Source organism: Haplochromis burtoni, unplaced genomic scaffold, assembly GCF_018398535.1.
Source record: "Haplochromis burtoni strain Fernald_Lab_line unplaced genomic scaffold, NCSU_Asbu1 Contig_5, whole genome shotgun sequence".
Taxonomy (NCBI): Eukaryota; Metazoa; Chordata; class Actinopteri; order Cichliformes; family Cichlidae; genus Haplochromis; species Haplochromis burtoni.
Genome location: NW_024582366.1, coordinates 3,651,212 through 3,678,965, shown reverse-complemented (window position 1 = coordinate 3,678,965; position 27,754 = coordinate 3,651,212). Strand labels below are relative to the sequence as shown.

The following is a 27,754-nucleotide window of genomic DNA, read 5'->3' as shown; positions in this document are numbered from 1 at the left end:
TTCAAGGCTTTTCAAGATAATCAAATCTCTCAGGGCTGGAGGCAGCGTAGTTTTAGCTGTTGTTAAAACAATATCTGGTTTTCAGGCAGAACGTTTCTCCTGAGGAATCTGCTGGATCAGCGTAATCATTACCAACAGGTACCATCAGCCACATGATTCTCTGGAACATCTGCAGTTTTCATATGTACCTACTTGACATATCTGAACAAGTTGAAAAAGGTGTCACGGTTCTGGGTCAGTTTCCACCCAGTATTTTGAGGTTATTATGTTTTGGTTTACTTTTGCATCAGGGATTGTTTTCTTGTTCTCTTGTTGTGTTAATGATGATGATTATGATGTTTATTATTAGAGTTTCATGTTTCTGTTTGTCTTTAGGATTTGTTCTTCGGTTGGGTCTGCTTAGTATATGTCTAGTTCCATGTGTCATTTTCTGTCTGTCTCTCAAATGTCGAGTCTGCGTCTTAGTGTGATGGTTTCTTGTTCCTGTTTTATTGTGAAGGTCTGCGTCTCATGTGAGTGTGTTCAGTTTTACCTCTCGTCTCGTTAATGACTTCCAGCTGTGTCTCCCACCTGTGTGTAATCTCCCTGTGATTCTCTGAGTGTATTTAAGGCGTGTCTTCTGTGTTTGTAGTTGCATGTCGCACCTGTGTGTTCTCCCTGCTGGCCATCGTCATTCTCCTCTGCTCGTTTTCATTCAGGTTTGTGCTCGGTAGTTTAGTTGTTTTCCAGTCTAGTTTAGTTCGAGCTCCATTTGCTGTTTGTCCATATTTATTTCGTGTTCAATAAACCACCTTTGCATCTTCACGACTGCCTGCAATTGGATCCTCATTTATTATTTTCACACGGCTTATCTCACTCGCTGTGACAAAAGGTAAATTCTTTTATAATACACGTGTAATTTGTGGAGGTGGCTTTTTTGCAAATGTCACACTGTGTGCGAGGTCAGGCTACTTTTTGGAGTAAAGTTGTGCGATAGGAGTGAGAGCAAAAGAGAGAACGGGTGAGAGTGGGAAGCATTTTTTCCTTGTAGTTTTGTGTGATATTTCTCATAATGCTACTTGAATCTGACTTTTTGAGGGGAAAATTTACAAATGTCAGAAATGCAGACTATTTTATCCTCAGACTTTCATCCACTTACTAGATTTCATATTATATCTAACCCACAACTCTGTAACTCGCTCCATAGATAAACATGTTATGTTACAGCAGCATATTCATTACTGAGACGTGTAAGTATTGTAGATATACCGTATGCACAGTTTCCGATATATCTACATATAATGTTTAATCAAATTTAATATGAGAACATTTATGAATGTTTCCACATTCATGGATAAATCATATCATGAGACATAGAAGTTATACAGTGCATACAAAACAAATATTTACTAGTGATGGCAATTCATAATTCAGGGTTTTTCAATCCTTTCATATTTGAATTGTATTAACTATATATAAAATTAGTTTATATTTAAATCAGTGCAGGACCTGAGGAGGTCTTCTGATCTAATTTAAGATGATGACTAAGTCTAATTGACTGCCCCATCCAGACAGCAGCATGAAACAATGCTCCCACTGTGCTTATCCGGCCATGTAAGAGTAATCCAACAACGTAGTGGTGAATGGAGCCCATTTGTTCTGACTTATCACGCCGGTCTGTCTCATGTGTGCTGCAGGACAGTGAGTCCTCGACACGGTTAAATAAAAGGGACTTGATTGCCTTTTATTCCTCTTAATTGGCTTTGGGACCTGCAGTAATTTAACAGCTGTAGTGAAATATCTACATACTTGAACGAACTTATCCTGCTCTAACCAAAGACTATGATGAGGCAAGAAAAACTTGGTCCCTTTGTTCTCACTTGCTGGTTGGGGTTTCTCTTTGGGCCAGTGTGAAGCAAAGAGTAATCAGGAGTCTGATCAGGTGACATCATGTAGCCTTGTAACCTGTCCTTGCTGTATATGGGACCCCAGGGTGAACATCAGTTGGAGGTGTGAAAAGGGAGCGTTTTGGGGAACTGAGTGAGGTCCTACATCAGCAACTCAGATGATGCTAAAAATAATCAGCTGTGTTAGTCAATTCAGTTCAAAGGTCCTGGGTTCAAATCCGCTGGCTGGCACTTTGTTAAGTGGAGATTTTGTGCTCTTCCTGTGCCTGTGAATAACTGTCTGGCTCTCGCTGTGTGTATGCTGGCCTTTCCAGCATGTATGCTTCCTCTTGCTCTGTGACAGCTGGGATAGACTCCAGCCCCACTGCAACCCTGGCTTGTAGAAGCAGAAGAAAACAGATGGCTGGCTAAATGAATAAAACTGTGTGGATCAGCTGTGAGGCATGCAATGAGGAAGCATTTTTTAAACATTAATACTGACACTATGGGAAAAGGAATTTCCCATTTAGGAGTTTCAGCACCTAGGTGCTTTAATTTGCATGTTCTCCCTCCCTGTCATTCCTCCCACAGTCCAAAGAGGTGCTTATGAAGTTAACTGGTCTAAACAGACTGTGGATAGGAATGTGAGTGTGTGATTGTTGGTCCTGGTTGTACCTCACCTGTTGTCCGTTGACAGCTAAGATACGCTTCAGAAAATGGCTAGATGGGCGGTTTGGCTCGATCCTCACATTTCTTCATTTTATCTATCTGAAAATTGTTAAAAAATAGTCATATTTAATTCTGTAAAGAGTTGGTCTGGTCTTCAGGCAGAATGTAACAGAAAAACAAACATGTTTCATGATTGATGTGCTGGCTTGTATGAGCACAAACTGCACTTGGTTGATAAGTGTCACTCTTTGTGGTTAGTTGGTGCATTCACGTATATATTTTTAATAACTGCAGCCTGTTTTTAGAATAAGACATTTTTATTTGTGTCCATTTTCATCTTTTGCGATAGGACTTGCAAATACCACATGAAAAGGAACTGGAAGTGCGGCGTGATGATTTAGGAAAAAAACATAAATGAGAGAAGTGGACAATGTCCAGTTGATTCTGTTGGTGTTAATGTGATGTTTCTGCTGTTTTGTCTCCTGCAGCTTATTGGCTTTTCATTTCTACTGACCAGCAGTCAGCCACATTACCTCTCTTCCTAATGCTCTGTTTGACCACAGGTATTATCACCATCATCATTACCTGTGTTGGCCGCAAAATACCCTGGAACAATTTCAATTTTCAAGTGCACCTTCTTCCTGGAGGGGTTCAGCTACATTAGTTACTATTGTAACTAATGTAGCTTGTGGGAGATTGAGGGAATGGTTACCTCTAAAGGTAAATCTTCAATACTAACATATACATAAAAATGCTATAGCTTCAATATCATCTTTTACACTTAACAAATGCCTTAGAACAAACCTTCTGCCAAGATCAAAATAAAGGAGCTAAAGTATTCGGTCTAATGGTGGTCATTGCGCTAACATAGTAATAAAATTGCAATACGATAACATAAAGGTGCAAAACGTTTGAAGTTCTTGGCCTAACTGCATCATCCCAAGGCTTAGCAGCAAGACTATTAAATTTCACAGATAAGATGAATTTTACCTTGATGGGGTGATGTGGGCAAATCGTTGTACCACCCACTTGAAGTGTTAATAATTTAACCACAGCAGCGGTAAAGCTGCAGTCGTGCCATGTTTAATGGCACCACAAAGACAAAATACACAGAACTCCTAACTGTTGAATATTTCTTAACATTGCAGTGGATTTTAATCCCAGAAATGAGCCTGCCGAAAGGTAATTATTCAGGAAGCCTGGACATGTGACCATAAGGACCCTTCATATCAAAGGAAAACTTGCCTTTCACTGGAGCTCTTAATATACACTTTCTCTCGCTCTCTGTTGTAATATATATATGCAAAAGTCTTGATCCACACCTTATCTCTTTACATTTTACTCGTCAAATATATATGAAAATACCATATAGAGAGAAAGTCAGTATTTAGTGTGACCTCCCTTCAGTCTTTTATATTGCTTGAACCTTTGGCAAGCTTTCTTCAAAGCTCTTCTTTGGATGTTTCTGCCTTTTGTTCTATTTTCGGTCAAGACGATCCCACAATGCAATAATGTTCAGCGCTAGCCTCTAGATGCACCAGTAAGACCTGTTGCCATGGATTTTCAGTGCAGTTCTTGTGTAATTTGACATACTTCACCCTTTCCCCCTGTTCTCCTTTCCTTAAGTATGGCTTTGTGAAAACCGCCACGAGACTGTAGCAGCATAGCCACAGCATAATTTGCAGTCAAGCAGTTTGGCATTATATAAATAAAATTTAATTGATTTGGAAATAAGATCCAGCCCTGGCTATGAACTTTATCAAAAGTACACCTTCAAGCCTAATCTTAAAAGTACAGGGAGTGCCTGTCTCCAGAAGCCAGACAGGGAGTTGAGTGGAGTCCAAAACTCATATAATCCTGCCCTACTGAGATAACTGGACATTATACAAGTCTGTAAGATATTATGAGGTCTTACATCCTTGGAAATATGAGAGCATGTTCTGTCTTTCTGTTCCCCGTCAGTATTCTGAATGTGCTACCTTCCTCCAACTGTAATTTCTTTATATAGTTACTTTAAGTTACGAACAATTGCAGAGAGAAATGGTTATGTCCACGCAGTCATGCAAAAATTATTAGGAGGCTGGTGCAGTGGATGACAAGATAACTACACAAGGGAGGCATTTTTAACTTTGCTTCGCTCTTACATCTGTTTCATAGCAACAGAGCTAAAATGATTCATGTCTCACAGTCACATCCTTTATTTCTAACTAAATACACTTTCTGGTTCTGCAGAAGCATAAGATCTACTGACCGCACCAGGTCATACCCGGAGATCCTCGAGCAATGGTTTGTTGTCTTTTTCCACGGCCTGGGGGAAAAGAAGGGGACAGAGTTTGCAATCAGACCTCAGAAGCGCTGTATCAGCCTACAAATTAAGAAATTAGGATGGCAGTCAGTTGCTTTATTTAGGTCATGTCTTTTATAAAAAGCTTTCCATGATTTTGACTTTCTTTTTTTCTTTTTTTTGTCATTTTGTTTCATTCTGCCTCACCTGTAAAACACTTTGCAATGGTTTTACATTTAAATTGTATGACAAAGCGAAGAACCTGAAATTATTTCATAATGGACATGCAGCTATGACCTCCTTCACACCGAAGTAATCACTTTTTGTTGGTCACTTGAATGTGTTGTTTACACGTCTTTGGAGGGTTGATAGAAAAACAAGCAATGCCATTCACCAAAATAATATCAATTTTATGTTTACTATTAAAGCTATCGCGGTTTACAATGGAAATTAAAACGTAAATCATATCATCAGTTTAAATTCTCTCATTTGCAGAATGAGCAATGATGCTAATAAACTTACTGACTAATGAACATCTGAAGATTTCATTTCTGATTATTTGATATGCGTGGAGGATTTATCTGTCTTTGCAAAAAGCTCATGAGACCCAGCGCATGGCTAAACCCTCAGTCTTAAGTAGTGCACATGTATTTTTTTTTTTTCTACTAAATATTTAATTCTGATACTATTGCACGTGCCTCCTGAAAAGAAATGTTGGATATTTCCATGACACAAATTTCCATCTTGGATGCTGCCTGTTTTATCTTTTTGCCCCCCGGCGAGGTGAGTAATGATGGCACTTCTCTGAAGGATGTAGCTTAAATCCCTTAAAGCTTGTAAAGGCCTCCAACTGTGCATTTTAGCAATGTCAGAATTTCACCTTCCCCCTCAAATGTCTGAAAATCACTGAAAATGAAATCTCAGCAGGACACGAGGTCAACTTGAATGAGCCACTTGAAGATCAAAGGAAACACTTTTATTCTATTATTCTATTGCCCTTGCAGTCTATTAAAGCACTACCTGTCTGCCAAAGAAGCCTGCTGCTCATTTTTCTTTAATGCTCATTTTTCATTGACTCTAAATTTGCATACTGCGGATTGAAAATGTCTTTAAACTAGGCTGGAGCCTACTTTAAGATGCCATAAAGGCTGAGAGGCAGGACGAACCGTGCACAGAGTGCCAGTGGATACGAGGATTAATGCCCCATTCATGCTCATATTTACACACCTACGACCAAACTAGAACTACTGGTTAACCTAACACATACAGATGTCTTTGGGAGGGCGTCTAAGTACCCAGAAAGGTCCTGCACAGGGAAAAATTGTAACTGCACCTAGTCAGGCTCCAGCTAAGGGTTTGAACCCAGAACTTTCCTGCTGTGAGTTGACATTTCTAACCACTGTGCCGCCTCCTGAAGCTGCTGTAGCTTATCCGCTCCAAGCTTCGGCATGTTCTCCGGTAACAAGTGGCTAGTTGAGTTGTCGTTGCCTTTCAATCAGCTCAAAGCAATTAGTCCACTCCCCTCTGACCTCTGGCACCAACGAGTCATTTTCAATCACAGAAATGCAATTCACTGGACATTTTCTTCTTTGCAGTCTATATAAACCATACACCACACACAACAAACCATAGTGATTGTTGTGTGTGGAGGTCGCAGTGGATCACTAGTTTCAGAAACACTCAGAACAGTTTGTCTGGCACTAATAACATTTTCTTCCCCATCCTGATTCTCATTTTAACCTGCTGAGTCTATCAACAGTTTGCCTTCACCATGTCTACATGCTTGAGTGCGCTGAACTGCTGCCATGTGATTGACTAAATAACATATTATAAAGCAGCTAAACAGATGTTCTTATGAAGTAATCTGTGAATTTGTGTAGCGAATGTAATGTATATCTAACAACATAGTAACTGAAATGTGCACAAACTCAAATAATATCTTATGTCATGATTGCTTAATTAGGCCATTTTACTTGGTGTAAAACTCAGAAATCGTGTCATTTGACACATAAAAATGGCTGAAGACTTGATGCTGGGGCAGATGGGGGCTCTAGTACTTATCACACACAGGAGTAGACTGACATCAGGCACGTTCTCACCACTTGAAATCCTCTGTTTGATTTAGCCAAGGTGTGACACCTGGATAGAGCATGCAGGAGGCAGGACATCACACCCGCTAGCTTTGAATTTTCTGAATATATTATCTGCTTTTCTCCCATACTGGCTCAGTCAGACATTAAACAGACTTTGTTCAGGGGAGCAAGTGCTGCAAAGACTGCTCAAAGATATTCATCGACACATGCAGCTCTGCCAGCTAATGCCTAGAAAGGCTCACGGCTCCCGGGCATGTGTGAAAACGGCTATAGACAGCCATCCCCAGGGGGAGAGGTGAAGACAAGGAAAACAAAGCCTGATGAATTCATCGCCACAACTCTCAACACAGAGTCTGTCAGTACAATGTAAAATGCAAACGCACGACCTTAAACGCAACCACTTAAACCCATCTGGGAGCGTGGAAACAAAAGATGAACCCTCGGCTGAAATTGCCCTGTCAAATAGGAACAACATTAATCTCACACAGCTGACATAAGCTTAGATCTTGTTTGATTTCAAAAAAGAAAACAAGGTGCACAGAGTGCATTATGGGCTCATTTCATCCCCCTTGTGTACTCTAAAGATGTCATTATGATCTAAGACAAGAGTTAGGAACAAAGGGCAGAGATATGAGAAGAACACACTGAGAACTAAGAAGCCGTAATAACATCTGGTGCATCTTGGACCAAAAAAGGAGATTATTTGGTTAATCATGAAAGGGGCTTATTTTCCTGTCCTACTTTCAACATTTCGGCATCAAGGAGACAAGCTGGGTCCTTCGTTATAGGCTCTGACTGATGTCAAAATGTCCACATGAGGGACAGGAAAACCAGCCCTGCTCAGACACAGACCCAGACACTGGCTAAAAATAAATAAATAAATAGAAACATAAACATTTACAATACCTTTATGCTAAACTATAGACTAATTAGTCTTGCTAAAACCAGCGAAGCAAGAGAAAGCATGGCTTCCTCTCTGCTATCTTTTAACAACTGTGTTTTTGAGTGACTATTTTGCATTTTGGTCATGTAAAATTAAGTTACATTATACATAATTACAATGATGCACTTTACTGACTCTGCAGACGCGCATAAAGAGACTACAAAACAGGATTGCATAAAAAACACTCTTGCTGCTATAAAAATCAAACCATGGTACAAATATGGGGGCTAAAAGCAGGAGATCAGGTAGGCTTGGGGCTTAAGAGGTTAAATGTCTCGTTACCAAGGTTACCAGTAAAACAAGGCACTAGTGCAGTGGTGAGTTTTCTTGTCGGCTTTTCACCATAAAGTTTTGTTCGTTTCTTTGTTTATTTGTTAAGCCACACAAGGCATCTAACACAAGGCATGAACCGCTGTTACATCTGGTGTGTTGTTCACAACAGACAACTTGGCAAAGAAGTTTTAAATTGAACTTTTAGACACTTCGTTACACTTTGTGTTGGGATCTTGTCAAAACTGATGGATTTATGAAAGCAGAAAACTGTCAGATTTTCATCCAACCTTTAGTACAACATCTGTTTGACAACAGCTTTATTTTTTTAGTATGAAAATGATCCCAAACACACTGCCAGTGCAGTAAAATCATACCTGGAACACTATCCTCCCCCAGAGCCTACAACATTATTGAAGCAGTGTGGGATCATCTTGAGAGAACAGAACAAAAAGCAGTCGACATCCAAAGAATTATATTTTAATTCAATTCAGTTTTATTTATACAGTGCCAAATCACAACAACAGTTGCCTTGAGGTGCTTTACATTGTAAGGTAAAGATTCTACAATATTGCAAAGAAAACAGAGAAAACCCCAACAATCACATGGCCCCATATGAGCAAAGCTGTGGCGACAGTGGGAAAGAAAAACTCCCGTTTAACAGGAAGAAACCTCCAGCAGATCCATGCTAAGGGAGGGGCGGCCATCTACTGCGACCGGTTGGGGTTAGGGGATGAAGACAGGACAAAAAACATGGTGTGGAAGAGAATGTAAATAACTGAATGCAGAGAGGCGCAAAAAAGAAAAACAAGAAGAGCTTTGAATGTCCTTCAATAACGCTGGAGAACTATTCCTGAACACTACCTAAAGGAAACTTGTCTGAGAAAGTTCAGGATGTGTATTAAAGTATTAAAGAGCTGACGGGATGGCTCAAGACTTACACAATACTCATACTGTGTATGGATTTGTCTTGACTGATATGATTATGAGTTGTGCCAAAAGCATCTCTGTAAAGAAGCTCCTAATCCTCATAAGTGTTTCCCTAGATACCTCTCTTTAACACACTCAAAGATTACCAATTTACACAGCCTTGTCTCGGGCTAACAGATAATGGTAGAGATCATGGTTGCTGTAGAAACCAGACAATATTTCAATAAACTCTAAGGTGAAGGAAAAATGCACCTGTTCCCTGTGCCCTACAAACAGCCATCTATAACAAAAAAGAGTAAATTGCTCTCTGTGGTAATGCTTCCTCCTTACGTTGCCCTCTGGGAATGTAATGTTTTGTAAATTGGCATCTAATCTTTCAATTCAAAGGCCATCACTGATGTCCTGTATGTATCGAAAATTGGAAAAATGAAGCCTGACAAAACCACTTCAAGGTTGTGCTCTGACCTTCCTTTTGTTTGGAGAATTTGGTGCTGTTCTTTGTAATAACGTCTGTCAATCAGCAGACAAAGTAATCAAATAAATGAAAAAAGCACTCAGCTTCATTGAATTTACATGCACATTGCATTCACCTGCATTGCAACTGGGGCTACCAACCATTTAATCACCACCAGCCATTGCAAGTTAAAGACAGAGCTTAGAGTTGAGTGTTTCCTGATATCACCAGGAACAATCTCTCATAATTAATCTGCTATTAAGTAACAAGCATCTACTAAAGCCCTTTAGCAACTCCCCCCCCCCCCCCCCCCCTTTTTTTTTTTTGAAGGCTTTAATGTAACAGACAAAATATGGTGGAGAGGATTCCTCAATAACTCTTCATTACTAAATAAATATACTTATAATATGATTTTTTTTATTTGATATAAACTGTACATCTGTGTCCCTCTGTAGTCATAAATGGATTGGTTCTTGTATAGTATTTGTCACATCATTCCCTCACACATTCATCCAAACACTTTTTCTATGTCTATGTCTTTTTTTTTCCTTATCTTTCTACTGTAAGAGCTTTCTATTCTATGCAGTGTCTTACCCAAAGATAGTTCGGCATGCAGACTGGAGCAGCCATGGATGAAACCACCAACCTTCCAATTAAAATACTCACTGATCTACTTCCTGAGGCACAGCCACCGCTTTCATCTGTTCGCCTATTCATCCACCCACAAACTCCTACACAGTTGAGCTACATCTGTAAATGTACATGTGTGTCAGATCTATGTCGCAGACTGGAATCCCTTTGTAAACATTCACCTAAACCTTCTACAGAAGCTGCACCTCCTGAGATATGTAGCTACACGCCGGGTTGAATGGCCTTCCACTTGAATGGTGTGGAAGGCTGCAGTGTAAGGATGGAATGATTACTACATAAGGTAGGACGTAGATTTCCTGCAAAATTCTAAATCAAGCGTCGTACTCCTGAAGGTTACTAAAGGTACTGTTTAACTCATACTCTAATGTCACCGTATTACCAGTGGGCTAAAATGACCCATTTTCAGCATTATTGCACTAATAAAATGATATAAAAGTATTATATTGTTTTTACTTCACAACAAAAAAAATCTAATTCATACCCCAAAAAGCTAACTAATATATCGTATTATTATTATTATTATTATTGAAGTCTTCACATTGGTTGACAAAACCACCTAACAATGAACTAATATCACAGTTATACAGAAGGACAGGACACAGCATGTACTCGTTTTAAAATTGTTACCTGCTGTTTTGTGTAATTATCCCTTTCATCTAGTTTTTAAGAGAAAAGCAATTTCACCTTGAATGCATAATTATAAAGCAAAATTGATTAACCTTCACCTCCTGATTAAAGGCCGAGAGAGAGAGAGAGAGAGAGAGAGCAAAAATGCTTATTTCACTCCTTACACCAGATTATCTTTAAGATCATATGCAATGACAGCAATGTAATTATATTAACTGCATTAACTGTTCATTTATTTGTAACCACAACTGACAAAGTTTCTGTTGCATTAGTACAATTTAAGCCTAGCAGTGTCATTGTTTATTCAGAAAACACATTATTAAAATAAAATAAATCATTAACAGAATCATAATTTTAATATATAAAACAAAAAGAGTGTGGAGGCTGTGAAACAGAGCTATGACAGTAAACAAGAACACCAAAGAAACATGCAAGCCACTTCACAACACTTCAAAGTCCCATTAAGACTCACCCTAGCTGATTAATCAGAGGTTTTAGAAAGAAAGGACTCGTGTTGGAAATATATTTGCCTGTATTTATATGTACAGTACACTGTGTGTTTTTTTTCTTTTGCAGTCTGATAAGCTTAGTACATTTTAAGATTGACCCTGATTATCATCCTGTAGCTTAAGGTGTCAGAAAGACGGCTCTGTTGTTGGACATGAGCTTTGGTTATATTTCTGTACTTATTCTGTAATTGAGAACGAAGTAGATACAGAGCAGAAAAAAAGGTGGCTGGTCTTTGTTTTGTTTGTTTGTGTTTTTTGGTTTCAAAGCAGGTCAGGATTGTTCAAAGTCCAAACATAAAGCAACTCAAAGAAAACTCATTTTCACCAGAAACCTTGATGAGTGACTGCAGCCAATATTCTCCTACAGTAACAGCGGCGCATCGAAGCTGTTCATAAACAGCAAAGTAAATAACAGCAATAAAAACACAATTACTCTGTGGAAAGTATAAAAATCTGATACAAGCAGACAATGTGTATAACACGCTGCATCACTGAGTGAAATGTATAATCAATAAGAAGATTATAAAGTGCATGTAGAGAATGAAAAAAGCCAAGAAAAAAAAGCTGAAACCCAGAGTGTTCACAAAGTGTGCACAAAAACAACACACAAACTGCCACCAATAATTATTTTCGCCTAATTATATTAACGACCAATTCTTAATAGTTGGGTGGAACTTATGGTGACCACTGCATCGACTGTGTTCATGCAAATCCTGCAATCCAGTAATTATGGCTAATTTATAAATATAGCTACTGAGAGGGAGTTTGATTATCATTGTCAGCCACAATGATAATTACAGGTTGTCAGATTAAACTATGCAGAAGATATGGCAGCGTATAAAAAGACGACACAAATCTGAGCTACATCGAACGGTATTTTAAGACTTCTTGTGGATATGTCCTCCTCCTCTTTCAAACTCCCGTTTTTGTTCCCTTCCCTCTCCCGGTTTGATTTATTGATGCACTTAAATTGATCCTATTATGTTGTTCTAAATGTAAACCTTACCAAGCACCTCCAACAATCATCATTTTTAATGAAGTATCATAGAGCCAGAAAAAAAGTTTATAAAGAGATAAAAGGAAAAATGTAAACAGGATTTTAAGTCAAGATTTAATGAACATTCCCTCCAACTTCATTCAGTCCCCATTTATTGATTTATTTATTTCCACATGTTTGTCCTTACCTGATTTGAGCCAAAGTAGTTTGAAATCATTTCTGAGGGGCAGGTATTTAGGTGCATCTGCTGGCTTTAAGCCGGAAAAGCAATTAAGGCTCAAGAGAAAAGTGTTTACTCTGAAAAATCAATAGACCTGCTTAATCACTGCGTGTGCTTTTGGGAATAGGCAAACTAAAAGTGAAAGGTTTAAATAACACATCCAAACATAAACTGTGAGGAAAGCTGACCAGTCCATTATTTTTTTTTAAATAATAGAAAATGTGTCTGTGGTGTTTTATTCAATGACCTGGTGTAAACGTCATGTGATAAATGGCAGCAGTTTTCACCAATAAAGGGCCAACTTTTAAGCATTATTAGTATTAGTATAGTATTAATAGAAGTGCTTGCTCCAGGGGGTCATATGATTGTTGGGTTTTTCTCTGTATTTATTATTGTATGATCTACTGTGCAATATAAAGTGCCTTGAGGCGACTGTTGTTGTGATTTGGCGCTATATTAATAAAATTGAATTGAATTGAATATTAATACCTGTGACAAAGACAAAGGCACAGCTGGTTCCTGTGATACAGCTTTAAAACCCACACCGTGATGTCCAGTAAGTGGTGGTTGAGACTATTTTAAACAGGACATAATAAGCAACGCTTCTTCTGGGCTGCTGTTCTCAGCAAATCCCATTCAAAGACTAAAAGAAAAACAAATTGCTTGTTAGAGCTTCCTCACCACTTTCCAGCCTCCCCTAGTGTGGCTCTCAGCTCTAAGCCCTTCCCTCCTACTGAGAATATAAATCTTTAACAACTGTTCACAAACATAATTGAATTAAACTCAGGAAGTCATTTTTAAGTCAAAATACGATCACTGTTTCCTCCCAAAATCAAGTGTCTATAAAATATCAATGAAAAAAGAAAGATTCGCCAGTCTTTTAAATCCAGTATTTGATTTTTTTATGATTATTTTAAAGAATTAAATATGTGAAGGGTTTCACCACTCGGTGAAACACTGCTTGAATAATTTAAAAAGAACCAAAATGTGAATTTTGAATTCATATGCCCATCCAAACCTCTTTTTTAATTAATTAAGGATGAAACACAGGACTAACTGGACAACATAATAATGCAAATGATCCATGCTAAAAAAAAAAAAAGAATCCCTGAGTAAAGCATGTCAACCATTTACTACATTCAGGCACAACATCCTCCAGGTGTATCTAGCGTATAACATAATTATACTGCTTCCAGAAAAGCAGCCAGTAGGGTGATGAAAGCAAATTATAATAGAGGGTATGAACAAAATGCCGCAGTCGCTGTCTCCTGAGTGACAAACACACAGCAGTTAGTATTTGCATTTACATAAAAAAAACTAGATCTAAATCATTTCTTACATCGTAAAGTCTCGCTGTGCAGTTCTTGAAAAAACATACAACATACAACAGAAGCAATGTGAGGAGGTTTGATGTTTTAGTGCAATGTTAACAAAGCTCACTGTTTTCTGAATGAAACTAAAAAAAAGTGCAGATTTTTCACATGATTGTGATCATTCACATCCTGTCAGCTGGACGTCTGTCTGAAATTCATCAACTTCTCAATAGCACTGTCTGTCTTAATATTGGTGTTGGTGAAGAAAAAGGTGGTTGAAGTTTAATTAAAAGTGACCTGCACTTTGAAGACACTTATATCCTATTATATTAAAAATCTTCGGTTTAAATCTGATGTTTTTAAAAACCATAGAACTTAATTTTCATAATATTTTTAACAATCTCAAAACTCTCGCCCTAAGACAGTTGGGATAGGCTTCAGCGCCCCCTGAAAAGGAGAAGCAGAAGTGAATGGATGGATGGATAGATGGGTGGAATATCAATCTCACCATTAGTCCTTTGCAATGCACTCTGGGTGGTGATATCAACTGTCTGGAACGGTGAAGGAGCCTATGCTGAGATAAACATGTATTCTGTTCAGCCTTTTTAATTTGAACCTGATCTAATGTAACCGAGGAGGAAAACATCAGGCAGTACTGAAAACAAGCAAAATCATTGGAGTTTGTGTTGCAGCTGCACATTTTTAATAGACCAAGACCTCCGTAGTAAAGAGCTAAGTTTCCTGTCATCAGCTGTTGGAGGTAAGGCTAGCAGAGGTATGGATCAAACTATCATTTCATGATGGCTGCTGGAAGAGAGAAGATGGATACACCGTGCTGGTAAAGGGATAGTCATGGTAACCAACTCAGATAGACTGTGATCTTTAAACAGTGCTCATTTGGTACTAAGGGGCCCAAAGTGTGCCAAAAATCATGTCCCTCACGCCATTACATCACCAATTCTACTGTGAATCACTGAATGTTTCTCAAAGCAATGTTTTTCCAGTCTCCTATCATCCAATTTTGGCGAGCTGCTGTGAACTGTATTTTTAGTTTTCTTTTCCTAGCTGACAGGAGTGGCACCCGGTGTGGTCTTCTGCTGCTGTTCAAAGATGCTGTTTTGCATACCTTGGTTGTAACAAGTTGCATGTGAATTACTTTTATCCTTCCTATCAGTCACTTAAATCATTGTTCTGCCTCATTCTGATGCTCAGTTTGAACTTATTTACTTACTTATTATTTTGGTGCACTGAAAAGCTAGATTTTTTCAATCTGGCTGTGAAGCACAGCTGAACTGTAAATGAACTCAAATACATTATAAATATATATATTCAGTTTTATCAGCTGTGAGATGATTAGTGTGAATGGGATGCATTTAAAAAGCAGATGCTTTAATTAGTTAAAAAGATGCAAATATATGCTAGATTTGAGTTCTTGGATGAATAATAATTTAACTGGTTTCCGGGTTTCTCCTACTTACAAAGTTTACAGAGCATAACAGGAAAATAAAGATTAGGCCTAAAGATTAAGCTTCTAAATATTCAGACTTTTAAATTAAATAGACTGACAACCAGTCTACATGTGTTTTGTGGACTTGGAGAAGGCATTCGACCGTGTCCCTCGGGGTGTCCTGTGGGAGGTGCTACGGGAGTATGGGGTGTCTGGCCCATTGCTACGGGCCATTCGATCCCTATACAACCATTACAAGAGCTTGGTTCGCATTGCCGGCAATAAGTCGGGGTCATTCCCAGTGGGTGATGGGCTCCGCCAGGGCTGCCCTTTGTCACCAACTCTGTTCATAATTTTTATGGACAGGATTTCTAGGAGCAGCCAAGTGGCGAAGGGCTTTCACTTCGGTGGCCTCAGAATCTCATCTCTGCTTTTTGCCCCAGGGCAGCTGTGGCTACAACTGTAGCTGCCTCCACCAGTGTGTGAATGTGAGAGTGAATGAATAGTGGGATTGTAAAGCGCTATATAAATGCAATCCATTATTATTATTATTATTATTAAAATCCAAACTGTGTTTTAGCCCACATTTTAAAAACTGTACATCAGGAATGTAATCAACTAAAAGTAAATACAAATGTGTCTCACTTGTTTTTGATCTAATACCTTTAGAACCACTTTAAAAAAAAACTGACTACATCAAACAGACTGAAAATGGCACATGTGACAGATAAATGGCTGGTAATCACTGGGATAAGTAAGAGAAAGTATGTAATGGTGCTCACAGTGAAAGCCACAGTAGACCAAAAGATCAATAAATTCATTTTAATACTTTAATATTAGATTAAATGTATTTAAAGAAGTTTTATATACATTTACATAAGTGCCGCCTGAGTCATTTCCATCTGTGCAAGCAATGTTATATGAAATAAATTCCCTGTTCAAACTCAGTTGTTTTGTTAATTGTCTGTTTGATCTAGAGAAGTATGATTTCAGACATCATTTAATGGTGCCACTGCCACTGCTGGATTCTTACTGATCTTCCATCGGCTCTAATTTCCATATAACTCAGTGAAACAAGGTAATCAACTCATCACACCTTTGTCTGCAATAACCTAATACATAGCTAATACAAGTCAATTCTGCCATATTTGCCAGTCATACACAGGAGTAAAATATTGTTTCACCCAGTCCACAAACAAAATAAGAATAATTCAAAGTTAGAAGAATATGAATTATGCATGTACAGTAAAGGTTTGAGCCCACGAAGTGGTCCATGAAGAAGACCAGGGGGACAGCAGTGAGCTTTCCTGCGCTATTTACTGTGCACTGCAGTAAATGGCGCTGCTGCGGTTCGAGGAAGTATATTTTTTGAACCACACAGTGATGTAGGTAGTCAAGATGCTTTCAATTCTGCCTCAGTAGAAGGAGCACAAAATCAGCACCGGGGCTCTCGCTCTCCTCAATCTGCAGAGGAAGTTTACTGTGTGTACTGTCTTTTTTGACCATAAATGCATTTTTGTTTGTCCAGGAAAGGTCATCTGTGTTATGCACATCCATAAATTTGGTGCTGCTCACCCTTTCCACAGCAGAACAATCCCTTTTGTTGTCTCCACATTTAAGAAGTCATTATTGCCACTGTACCACACGACCAGTTGGTTGGCCTCTCTGTGTTGTTTTTTTGGTGAGACCACATTACGTTTGTGTCATCCACAAAGTTAATGAAACCACATGCTTGGAGGACTGCAGTGCTCAGCGTGATGGTGGTCGATGTGTTGTTGTCGACCCAAAGTGCTTGTGGTCCCCCATTGATGAGGTCTATTATAAAGTGAGGTGTTCGGGCTCAGCGGGTCCAGTTTGCATACTAACTCCAAGGGGGATGATTGTGTTGAATGCCTAGCTAAAGTCTATGAACAGCATTCTGATGTAAGTTTTATTTTTTCATGTGTGTGTGTGTGTGCGCGTGTGTGTGTGTGCGCATGTGTGCCCTGGTGGGTGAGAGCTGAGTGGAGGAAAAAGGAAGCAATGTTACTGTCAAAGGTCTCTGGTGGGTGTTTGTAGTCCGTGATGGTCTAAATGCCTTTCCCCAGACTCCTAAAGCCTTTCCTATCTCTGCAGGAGTAGCGGTGTTTGGCTCTTCTGATGCGACATGTGACAGGTTGACCCTGGCTGCCCTCAGACTGTCAGCAGATCTGAAAGCAGTATCCCTGGCTTTAAGTAGTCTGTAGACTTCCTTATCAGCCATGACTTCTGAATTTCCTGTATACTGAATATCCTGGTGTGTCATACAATTATTATATTTGGTCAAAGTGTCAGTGTTGTTGGTTAAGTAACTGTCTGCTTCAACATGACCCAGCCTGTTGAGAAAAAGCAGTCCTGAGGTGCTTCAAATACCAACGCACTTAAGCTTCTTCTGCTTTGTCTCACAGTGTTTGCAGTATTTCCTTTCTGAATGGAAAGAAGTTACCAAGTTTGGTGTTGTGCTGGGCTGGCAAAGTAATGCAAGGCCCTGAAGTCATTATGTTAGCGTGCAGTCTAAGTTGTTATTTGTCATTCCGTTGATGTCTGGCAGAACCCAACTACTACACAACTATTTGCATACCAACAAAGACAACTGTGACAACCTTGTGCACGTTTGACTTGGCCTTATCTGCTTCACACTTAAGATTTACAGACTGTTCACAGGATAACAAATAATTATGTTAGTGGTAAGCTGATCATAAGTTGATCATTTAACCTGTGACTTAAACAGCTTCAATCAACATCTGAGAGCTGCCCAAGAGATGACAGAATACACAGAGAGACTGGAGGAAGACAGTTGAGCAGTCTGGCTAAGGAACACAAGTAAGCCTTTGAAATAGCTTTTTAGGATTTTCTGGAAGAAGCTTCCCTCATCATAAGCACTCACCCTCCCTTTTATAGCCACAATCCAGGTCACTCAGGCCAGCCTGATCTTAATGGAACCAGGGTGATGGCTCAAAGTTACACCTCTATGTAATACCTGTGGCCACAGTTTAAAGGTCTGTCCTATAATCTCAGTAAACTATACTGCTTTGGTGAGAGACCCCTAATCTCAGAGCTCCAAAAGCAAACCCAACTGAGTTTCTGGAACAGCTTAAACATTTGAAGGTTGCTTGGCACTCCGAGTTTTGAGGACGAGAGACAGGTGGGCTGTTTAAGCAAAGAAATGTACATTTTTCAATTTTCTAGAAAAAAAAACATATTTCATTTATCTGGTGGATATCTGTCTTCATATTGCATTCCACAATTTCTGCAGCATGCATGAGTTATATTGACTGTATGAAAAATAAGAAAGTCACTGCATGCACCATTTTCTGTGGATTGTTGCTAGGTGACCAAATAATTTCCAAAAGCCATACATTTAACTAAACCTAAGGTATTTTGTATAGTGTTGTGTAACGTGTGGACTTTATGGCTTTGTTTATTATTGTTTTAAATGCCATTATGGCACTTTTATCATTGCCATCAAATTGGTATTTCTTTTTTTTGTTGTTGTTGTAAACTATAGTTTATTTTAAAATAACAGTAATGCAGTGGGGCAGCAGCGTGTAGGGACAGTACCTTGCTCAGGGGTACCGCAGGGTAACCATTCAGTGGATTCGAACCCCCAACCTCCCGATCATGGGGCAACCACTCTACCTGCTGAGCTATCCCTGCCCCAAATATGAACTAACTAGTCAGTTTAGAATGTTTTGTATCATTTGTACCATTTTTTTTAATAACCAGTGTACCATATACCCATAACAACCATTTCTGCTAATTCCAGTTTATCGCAAAAACAAGCCTGAACTGTGTAATGCAATCATCTGGAGTTTACTAACCTTTTATTGCACAACAGTCCCATATCTTGTATATGTTAGTATAAACTGATATATTATAGTCCCTAAATTGTTAAATTGCGGACAGAAAAAAGACTTAAAGGAAACATCTTAACCCTTGACCCCTGTCCTGAGTGCTTCTTGAGACTTTGTTGTGCTGTGGTGGATATTGTGACGGGTTGACTTTTTCTTTCCTTAGATATAAGTGTCACTGCAAATCAATAAAACCTTTATCTGTAATCCAATGTATTCAGTTACTGAACAGGTTTATCCTGATGTGAGAATTCGCTTCCAAACTGACAATGCCTCCATCCAAAGGGCAGATGAAACCACATCTCAGTCCAATTAAACACCTATGGATTTTGTTGAACGAAGATCTTACATGTTTTTCACACAGACAGAAACACCTGCAATTCACTTAATTTACAATAAGAAGCCAGGGGGCTATGAGTGTAGACAGGGTGTCAGTACTGCTTCTGGCCACAGTCCAGGGAGACTTCTGGGCACAAGTATGGAAGATGCCTACATGTCATCAAGATGGAAAAAAAAAACTTTAGACATGACACTATGCCATATTTTTAAAACTAAATGCTAAAGAGTTTAATTTAGTATTAATGACCCAGTAACTAACAATTAGCTAAAGTGTCATTTAAAATTCAAGCTACAAAGTGATGGAACCAGCCTGATGAAGAAAAAAAAAGGTAATGTAAACGTAAACGTAATGACATGGTCACAAAGTACAGGGAAGCTTTTCAGGCACGGTTTGATTATAGTGCTGTTCTATCCACATACAGTATTACTTCTGCAGCTTTATACAGTCCATTTGTCTTTGACATAAAAGGATGAAAAGACAGTCGAGCATGCAAAGCTATCACTTCACTTCTGAAAGTGCCATTAAATAATCACAATAATGAAAACACCACAGAAATAATGTTCGCAATAAGCCAACAAACTCACGATGGCTGAATCTGTGATGCACTAGATCGCAGTCAGACTGACTTTGATTCAGGAACCAAAGGAACACTGACAGAAAAATGTGTTGACGTCAATGAATTTTAAATTGAATTATTCATTCAGAATCCAAGAACATTCAATGCTTAACACGAGATATAACATAAAATGGTTCATAAATTTCCTGCATCAGTAAATAAAACTAAGCATTTAAAGATACAACTTATAAACATACAAATGAAATCTTTTCTTTTCCTGCTCTTTTATGACCTGTTTGTCAGCGGAGCCTTGTGTAATTAGCTCTCAGCTTGATGCCATCACTGTTCAAAACGGCATCACTTAATGAATATATGTTAATATATAGTAAAGAATAATTTGTTAATGTTTTGTATATTTACAGAAGGTGCGTTTCCTAGGCAATTCATGATTTCTTTTACTTCATCTTGGAAATACTTAGACAGTCTCTGAGCTCTTATTTTGAAAGCTGCTGACCAGTTATCACATGGATAGACATTCATACCGAGGTTTCCTAAACTAACTCCATCATCTTAGAGTGCAACTGCTGGTGAAATTCTACCATGAAGGTTTTTTTATAGCTAAATCCAACCAGGACCTAAAACTGTTTCTGAGTTGTTTCGTGCTCTGTGCAGAAACAGGGACCAGGAGTCCCGCCGCAAACTGCTGAACAATTTGTTTTTCCTTTGACGAAGTCGGGACTCGTGGCGGTTCCGACCCGAACACACATAACTTTAATTTAAAAAAATAAAATAAAAATCCGTGCATCTGGATTTTGGCGATTACAGGCAGATACTGACCTCTGCTGGACCAGTTCTGCTCAGTCAACTGCTCGAAATAATACAATCTTTTGTTTTTTCACAATAACATTTTCCTGTACCAACAATAGCCTTTTGTATGTCTTTGATTCACTTTTTGTTGTGATAGTTGAATTTCAACAGTGTGGGATAAATAAAGTTATATTAACAGGTGTAGAGGTGAAAAATTAAAATGTCACCAAATATATTAAATCTGACCTTTATTCATTTGTTAGGTTTACTGCATAAAACAAACTAAAGACTCTTGTGAAACTGTATGAAGATAATGACACTTTAAAGGCTTTTGGCTTGGAATAAACCTGCCTGGCCTTTCTCTGTGCATAGAGCAGATGACCATGTTATTACATGTATTAAAAAATGCTGGAAACTGCACATTGAAAGCAGTCAGCTTTCAGAGAACTCACAGAGCTCAGATGTTATTCTCATAAACAGTAACTTGGGCATATAATAGACCCAAGTGAACATAAAGTATTGTAACCTTGTATACAGTAACAATATATGTATCATTTTATACAATTACAATGTTTTGAGGTAAAAAAAAAAAAAGCCATAACAAGTCTTTGTCCTTAATAAGTCACAAAATCTCAATGAGGTTTTTCATTTTTAAGACCAGATGTGCGTCGCTTCTTTAGTTGAGGCCAGCTCATTTTCATGTAGGTCTTTTTTCCTGTGGTCCATCCTCTCTTCCTCAGTAGTAATAGCTTCCAAAAACTGCTACCACACAGAACAAGCTGTCCTGTGGAAGGACAATCAGAGTGCTTTTTAGAAAGCGGACTCGAGTGATGAAATTGTGACTGAGCAGAGCACTTACATTCATGAAAACATCCTCTGCATAGCTGTCTGTGTCAGCATCCCAAAAGCACCTGGAAGACATTCTGGGGAGAGAAAAAACACAAACAGAGACCAAGCTAAGAAAATCTTAAAGTTTGAACTACTTAAAAAAAAAAAACTATGTTGAAAAAATGTAAAATAATGGTTGTGTCTTCTTGAGACGGTCCTACCGTTTGCTTTTACTGATACTTCAAATTTTTAGTGACTTTGAATCACTACAGTTTTACCTTAATCAGGTGTTTGCTGATACTGATGATGTAAATATGAAGAGCAGATCTTTGATAATAACCTGAATGATCCGGTCTCCGTTCTCTGGTACAACATACTGTATGACATGTCTAAAAAATACACTGAGCCCTGAGACCTAACCCTAATTCCTGTGTCAAAGTCAGTTTCTGAAAGTCAAGAGCAAGACCAATGTTTCCAGTATCAGATGAAGACTTACTTGACTCCCTGCCCTCGTTGTTCTCCAATGACCACCTGCACAACAAGCTTATATTTGTCAAATCCTGAATCTGTTCACAAAGAGAATAGGATAGTATTTTATATGTACATCCAAAAGAAAAAAAATACTGTGTAATATGAATATTAGTCAATATTTTTTACTAATCAAATTTGTTTAAATGGGAAATAATTCATTAAAATTGTGGGGCCAGGAATTTATGGTGTTATACATTTATTGCTCCAACAGGCTGTTGTGAAGATCCACAATCCTTTTAGTCTTGTCACTGCTGCATTTCCACTGCTGAAACTTTCAGAAATGTTTGCATTCAAACCATTGTGGTACTGGAGCCCTGAATAAGTCAACACGCATCAAAAAGCTAACACCGATAGAAAAAGATAGATCCCCAACACCACTGGGTAAAAATACAGCCACCAACCATGACAGAGCCTCCACCGTGTCTTATAGATGTGTACACACTCACTGTTGTGTCTCTGTTCTGACTGTCCTCGGTCTATACATACTGATGGCTTGAACCAAAAATTTCAAATTTGGATTCATTACTCATTAAGACATGTTGATTTTCAGTCCAGATCTTGTGTCTTGTGTAATTTGGCGTAATTTCAGCCTTTTCTCTCTTTTTCCTTTCTTAAAGAATGGCTTCCTGACAATCACCATTCAGTGAGACCATTTCTGATTAACCTTCAGTGAAGAGCAGATGGATCAGCAGAAGGGGCAGTTCCATCTCTCAGGTCCTGTGTCAGGTCTCTGCAGGATTTTTTTCCAACTTCTTAAGGAAAAAACCTTATTTACCTAAAGATGTCTGAATGACTTTCAGATACAGTTCATCTGCTGTACATAGTTTTTTAAGCCTGGCACATCTTCTTTTATCTTCCACTTCGTCAGTTTCCCCAATATAATGCTAGCACACTGGACACTATCCTAAGATATCCTTGATTTTGACAAAATAACTTGTTGGGAATCACCATGTTGGCTCAAAAAATATTTTATGCCTGTCAAATTATATGTTCATTTTTCTTATATTCAACTAAAGTAATGGGAACAATCATGTGTTTTTGTGACAGGCTGCTTGTAACAAAGTGCCTAAAGACACAATTTAAAACGAGTTCTTTGGCAAGTTTTCTGTTATAAGTAGACACAAACACTGGTTCATCCCCTGAATGGTTTATAGATCAGTGCTAAGTAGTTAACTAGTAGTTAAGTTAAAAATTACGAAAATGATGCAAATGGTCAGGTAAAAAGGACTGGACTGAAAATGAGAGAATAAGTTGGCCATGGCATTCAGAAAGCCTGGAGAACTATTGCTCAGGACCAGTTTTTAAAAATGTAAAAAAGTTTGGCTCCTAAGAAGAAAAATATGAAGAAATGCGGGATGACTCAAGATTTCTGCACAGTACTGAACCTGGAAATCATGACACATATTGGCCTGAGATGTAGTGGTAGCTGCATGAAAAAATTTACATGCAGCAGATTAAAATGCCTCATCTTTACAGGTCTGAGTACCACAGTGGAAATGCAGAAAACAGCCGTTTGAAGGAACCTTTCAGTTACTTGGAAAAAACTGGGTACCTCTACGTGAAACACAAGTTTACTGTTATTTAAACAGATACACAGATGGTTGCCACATTCTATAATTAAAGTGGTCATTATAAGCTGCGGCTAAAATTTTTAGAAATAATTGAATGTTCTGTCCTTTTGACCGCACATGAGAGCGACAATGCTTCACTCACTCTTTACTTTGTCCTTCACAGAGTCTGCCAGTGAACGTGTCAGCTCTGGGACTTCCTCTGGATTGTACTGCACCCCAGACAGTCTCTCCCTCACAATTTCACGAATACACTCCTTCACAACAGCTGGCCTGAACCTGCAAGATTTACAGGAAAACAACAAGACAGCAAATGAACCTTCCAACGAGCACAATGAGCCTCTGATACACAAATATCTTAATAATGGCAACATGCATGCTAATAAACGTCATGTGAACAATACATTCTATATTCAATAGGCTATAAGTTTTTTTTCATTTGCATTTTAAACTTATTTACCTATGGCACTGTATATTGTAATTACATGCCTAAAGTAATCACATTTGAATGCCCTGGTACATCTGCATTGTACAGGAAAAATAGGTAAAGTTCCTGCAGATAAATCTGCATGAACGCTGTAACAGACTAAACTTCGGTTAAAAATTCAAGTTTGCACACGTAACCACATTATTTTGATTGACGAATGGTAGTATTTATACTACTAAACTAAGTTTGACGTTAGATTTCATTTATTCAAGGCTGGAACAACTGCGCAGCTAAAGTAGACCGCGAATCAGCTAGCTAAAATGCTAAATTAAGTTTTCTTTACTTGTGTGGGGAAAAAGTCGTTTAACCACATGAATCAACTCACTTCTGCTGATGATTGGGTCGTATGTGGTAAGTATCGGACTCCTCCATGGTATATGAGTACTCAAACTACAGTATCGAGCAAATAAATGTGAAGAGCGTCTTTAAGAAGCTAGCCAAATGCTACCCGTAACCATGGCGACGTTTTCCCTTGTTTCCTGTTTCAAAATAAGAGTACCGCTTAGCTAACCGGTTCGTTTTTCTTCCGTGTGTACATTAAAGTTGATCAAAAAAAAGCCCGAAAATCACAGAAAATGACGCTACTGGACACTTTTCACAGTTTTTAACACTCGATTGCAGTTTCGATTTAACTCCGCTCTTCTCGGTGACTAGCTGAAAGAAAGTAGAAGCTGTAGTAGGCCTCAACCCGGTTGTCAGTGACACTGCCCCCTGGTGATCGTAAACAGCTACAACATGTGGACAGCTGTCTGCAAGCCTTCCTTCATCATCTTGTAAACCTAAACACATAAACCTTCTACTACTTATGAAATAGTTTCTGTTTCCACCTAATGCATTTATACTCTGTCCCCATTAGTGATGTTTTACTGCCTTTACTCATACATGATTCACACTGTCTTAAAATGATGTTTTTTAATATATGTAATAATTTCAACTACTGGGCTACTCATGGTATCTGCGTGACTTCTGAATGCAGCTGGTTCTAAGGCCTTTTAGCTGCAGCCTGATCAAATCATGCTTCCCATTGCTCAACGTACCTAAAGAAACAGGCCCAAAACTGATAAGATGTGAGTAAATTTGTCTTTAAAGAACAACTTCCAGCTCTGGCAATATACAGATGCAGACACATTTTCAACAGCGATTTCAAAAGTTTTAATTCATTTTTAATTTATGCTTGCTAAATAGTGTCATTATATGTGCAAAATCTGCATCTTTTTGCAATTTTTATTCTTACTTTAAACCACAGAGGTTGTTAGCAAAGAGGCACAAAGATACACTTGTTTCATTTCAGTTGCTCGTTATATAGAACACTTCAGACCAACAGGGGACAAAGAAAAATATAAATCTTAATAATAATAATATACAGTTGTATATGATCTTTCATGTCATTTAGCTTACTTCATTAAACAGAAGACAAATAAATAAATAAACTGCTATCCACCTCAACAACAATGCATTCAACAGAAGAAACAATATCATAAATTCCCAAATTCTTATTGCAACATCACCACTATGTTTTTTTTTATTTTATTTACAAATCATTTTGACATAGTGACTCCTGTAAACATTATGCTACATTTACTGATAGTAGACAATTTTGACTTATGTGCATTTTGTTTGTAAACAGTAAGTTTTCACATGTCTAATCACAAATGGACTTCATGTTTTGCTTGTGCAGAATTTGTGAATTGTATACCCCTCAGCTTTGAAGTAATGACTGAGCACTAACATTACCATTATTTGAGGCAAACAGCATAATTAAAGCCCCCGAATCAGATATTGATAATATAAGTAAATAGATTTAAAACTACAGATTGTTTGTACACACTCCTTTTATGCACCCCTCACAGTGTTCAGGCTCATGGGGACTTTTGACTTCATAGAGTCTGAAAGGTCGGTAGCTTTCCTCAAGGTTTTCATGGTAGCACTTTTGTTTTATTTTCTCCACCAGTTTTTCCATGAGGGTGTTTATGTTCTCAGATTCCACGCTGGGATTCTCCATTGGAGCATTTGGGCACTTCTTGCAGTTCTGACGTAAGGGCCTCACTTTGACAGTGCCCTGCCCATTTCTCAGGCACATGTGGAAGAGCACTTTCACCTTGTTGGAAGGCCACTTTCTTCGACACATGGAACATTTGAAACTTGAAATTAAAAAAGAGAAAGAGAATGTCTGTTTCAGTAGAAGTCAAAATTACTTTTAAAAAATTCAGAATTTTTCTTTCAACCACACAAACTCATGATTTGTGTAAAAGCTGATAGCTGCCCTATGTGTTGCACTCAGAATCACATCTGTAAGTAGTAGAGATGTTGGGTGGAATCAAATGCATTTACAAGGGCAGTGGGAGGAGATATAACTGAGCTTCTCATGCTTAACTGTGTCCCCTCTGATGGATGAATGTGTGATCCATATGATGTTTATGTTTAAATTTGTTTTAAAAAATTACTATCGAGCTATGAAAGTTGAATATATTTCAAAGGGAAGAAGCTTGTGCTTTTTATGTTTACTCAGCTTTTTTGTTTTATTTAGAGAATACTAAGTGGAAACTTGTGGATGGATAGGTGAATATGACCATAGTATATTCATTACAGTGTTACAGTGATGTGCCACCACAGTAATACAATACATGTCATAAAAGAAAGAGGAAAATCTAATAAATATATCTTTAGATGTAACTGAGCAGACCAAATTATTAGCTTTTTGGCTAATTAATAGTGTAATAATGACATTTGAAAAGTGAAGAACAAGAACATAAAAGGAAAACAAACCATCTGATGTTACTTATTCCAGTTTACACAATACCAGACAGAGCTAGAATCGCTAGAATAGCTCTTAAAGGCAAGTATTGGTAGACTAAAATCTGTATTTAAGTTGTATTTATACCACTTCCAATTATTTCCCATCATTCAAACTCTGGAATTGTACCAAACAAGGAATGAACAAATATTCCTTAATAACTAAAATGTATTGATGTTGTACTTTTATCACGTACATTGCGTAATGTAAGGCATATTAATGTAACACAAATATACAATAGTGTAAATATTAACACTCATGCAAATACTCAATGCAAACCTGCTGCAGTAATTAACAGTTGTTCAGCATACTGACCTTGCACTTGTGTTCCTGATGTACTCCTTCCAGTCCAAGTTTGGCTTATTGGGCTCAATATTTTCATCATATTGTAATTCCCAGGAGTCTCCTTGCTTAAGATCTTCTGCTTTAATCTGAAAGATTTGTGTCCATTCTGGTGACATCTTTTCAATTAAATCGGCTGAAGAAGAAAGAAACCCCTAACAGCTGATCTGTACTGTAAACAAGGAACTCGTGAGAATGACTCCTCAAGCTGCGAACTTTAAATAAGGCTGTACCAGCTGAGAGGAAACCAAAAGCTACCAGTGCAAAGCAGGCTTCCTTAAGTTTCAGTTATGGTTTATACAATGAACATCAGAATATTAGATGGCGAATCATTAGATTGTAAGTGAAATGAAACTGAAA

At 38.2% G+C, this 27,754-nt stretch overlaps 2 protein-coding genes and 1 long non-coding RNA gene across 3 annotated transcripts; 1 reads left to right on the top strand and 2 right to left on the bottom strand.

The window, feature by feature from the left end:
- Positions 1–649: 649 nt before the first annotated feature.
- LOC102291513 lies at positions 650–5,486 on the top strand. The gene is made up of 3 exons (XR_315684.3): positions 650–871; positions 3,098–3,254; positions 4,767–5,486. It is a non-coding gene; the product is annotated as an uncharacterized LOC102291513 (long non-coding RNA).
- Positions 5,487–21,559: 16,073 nt separating this feature from the next.
- Positions 21,560–25,274, bottom strand: dynlt2b (dynein light chain Tctex-type 2B). Its single transcript, XM_005920942.3, has 5 exons — positions 24,584–25,274; positions 23,917–24,050; positions 22,169–22,238; positions 21,704–21,767; positions 21,560–21,628 (listed from the first exon to the last, which is right to left on the bottom strand). The coding sequence occupies exons 1-5, from the start codon at positions 24,628–24,630 to the stop codon at positions 21,581–21,583; spliced, it is 363 nt and encodes a 120-aa protein (XP_005921004.1). The 5' UTR covers positions 24,631–25,274; the 3' UTR covers positions 21,560–21,580.
- A 121-nt stretch (positions 25,275–25,395) lies between these two features.
- Positions 25,396–27,577, bottom strand: LOC102292142 (receptor-transporting protein 3). The gene is made up of 2 exons (XM_005920943.2): positions 27,368–27,577; positions 25,396–26,399 (listed from the first exon to the last, which is right to left on the bottom strand). The coding sequence occupies exons 1-2, from the start codon at positions 27,511–27,513 to the stop codon at positions 26,066–26,068; spliced, it is 480 nt and encodes a 159-aa protein (XP_005921005.1). The 5' UTR covers positions 27,514–27,577; the 3' UTR covers positions 25,396–26,065.
- Positions 27,578–27,754: the final 177 nt, after the last annotated feature.

Bases quoted from the DNA above. Each gene is read 5' to 3' on its own strand.
- dynlt2b (XM_005920942.3), bottom strand. From the start codon at position 24,630: ATGGAGGAGTCCGATACTTACCACATACGACCCAATCATCAGCAGAA. The intron at 22,239-23,916 runs GTGAGTGAAGCA...CTTTGTGAACAG, and splicing joins TGTGAAGGACAAAGTAAAGA to ATTCAGGATTTGACAAATAT. The intron at 21,629-21,703 runs GTAAGTGCTCTG...GTCCTTCCACAG, and splicing joins CAGAGGATGTTTTCATGAAT to GACAGCTTGTTCTGTGTGGT.
- LOC102292142 (XM_005920943.2), bottom strand. From the start codon at position 27,513: ATGTCACCAGAATGGACACAAATCTTTCAGATTAAAGCAGAAGATCTT. The intron at 26,400-27,367 runs GTCAGTATGCTG...TTTAATTTCAAG, and splicing joins ATCAGGAACACAAGTGCAAG to TTTCAAATGTTCCATGTGTC.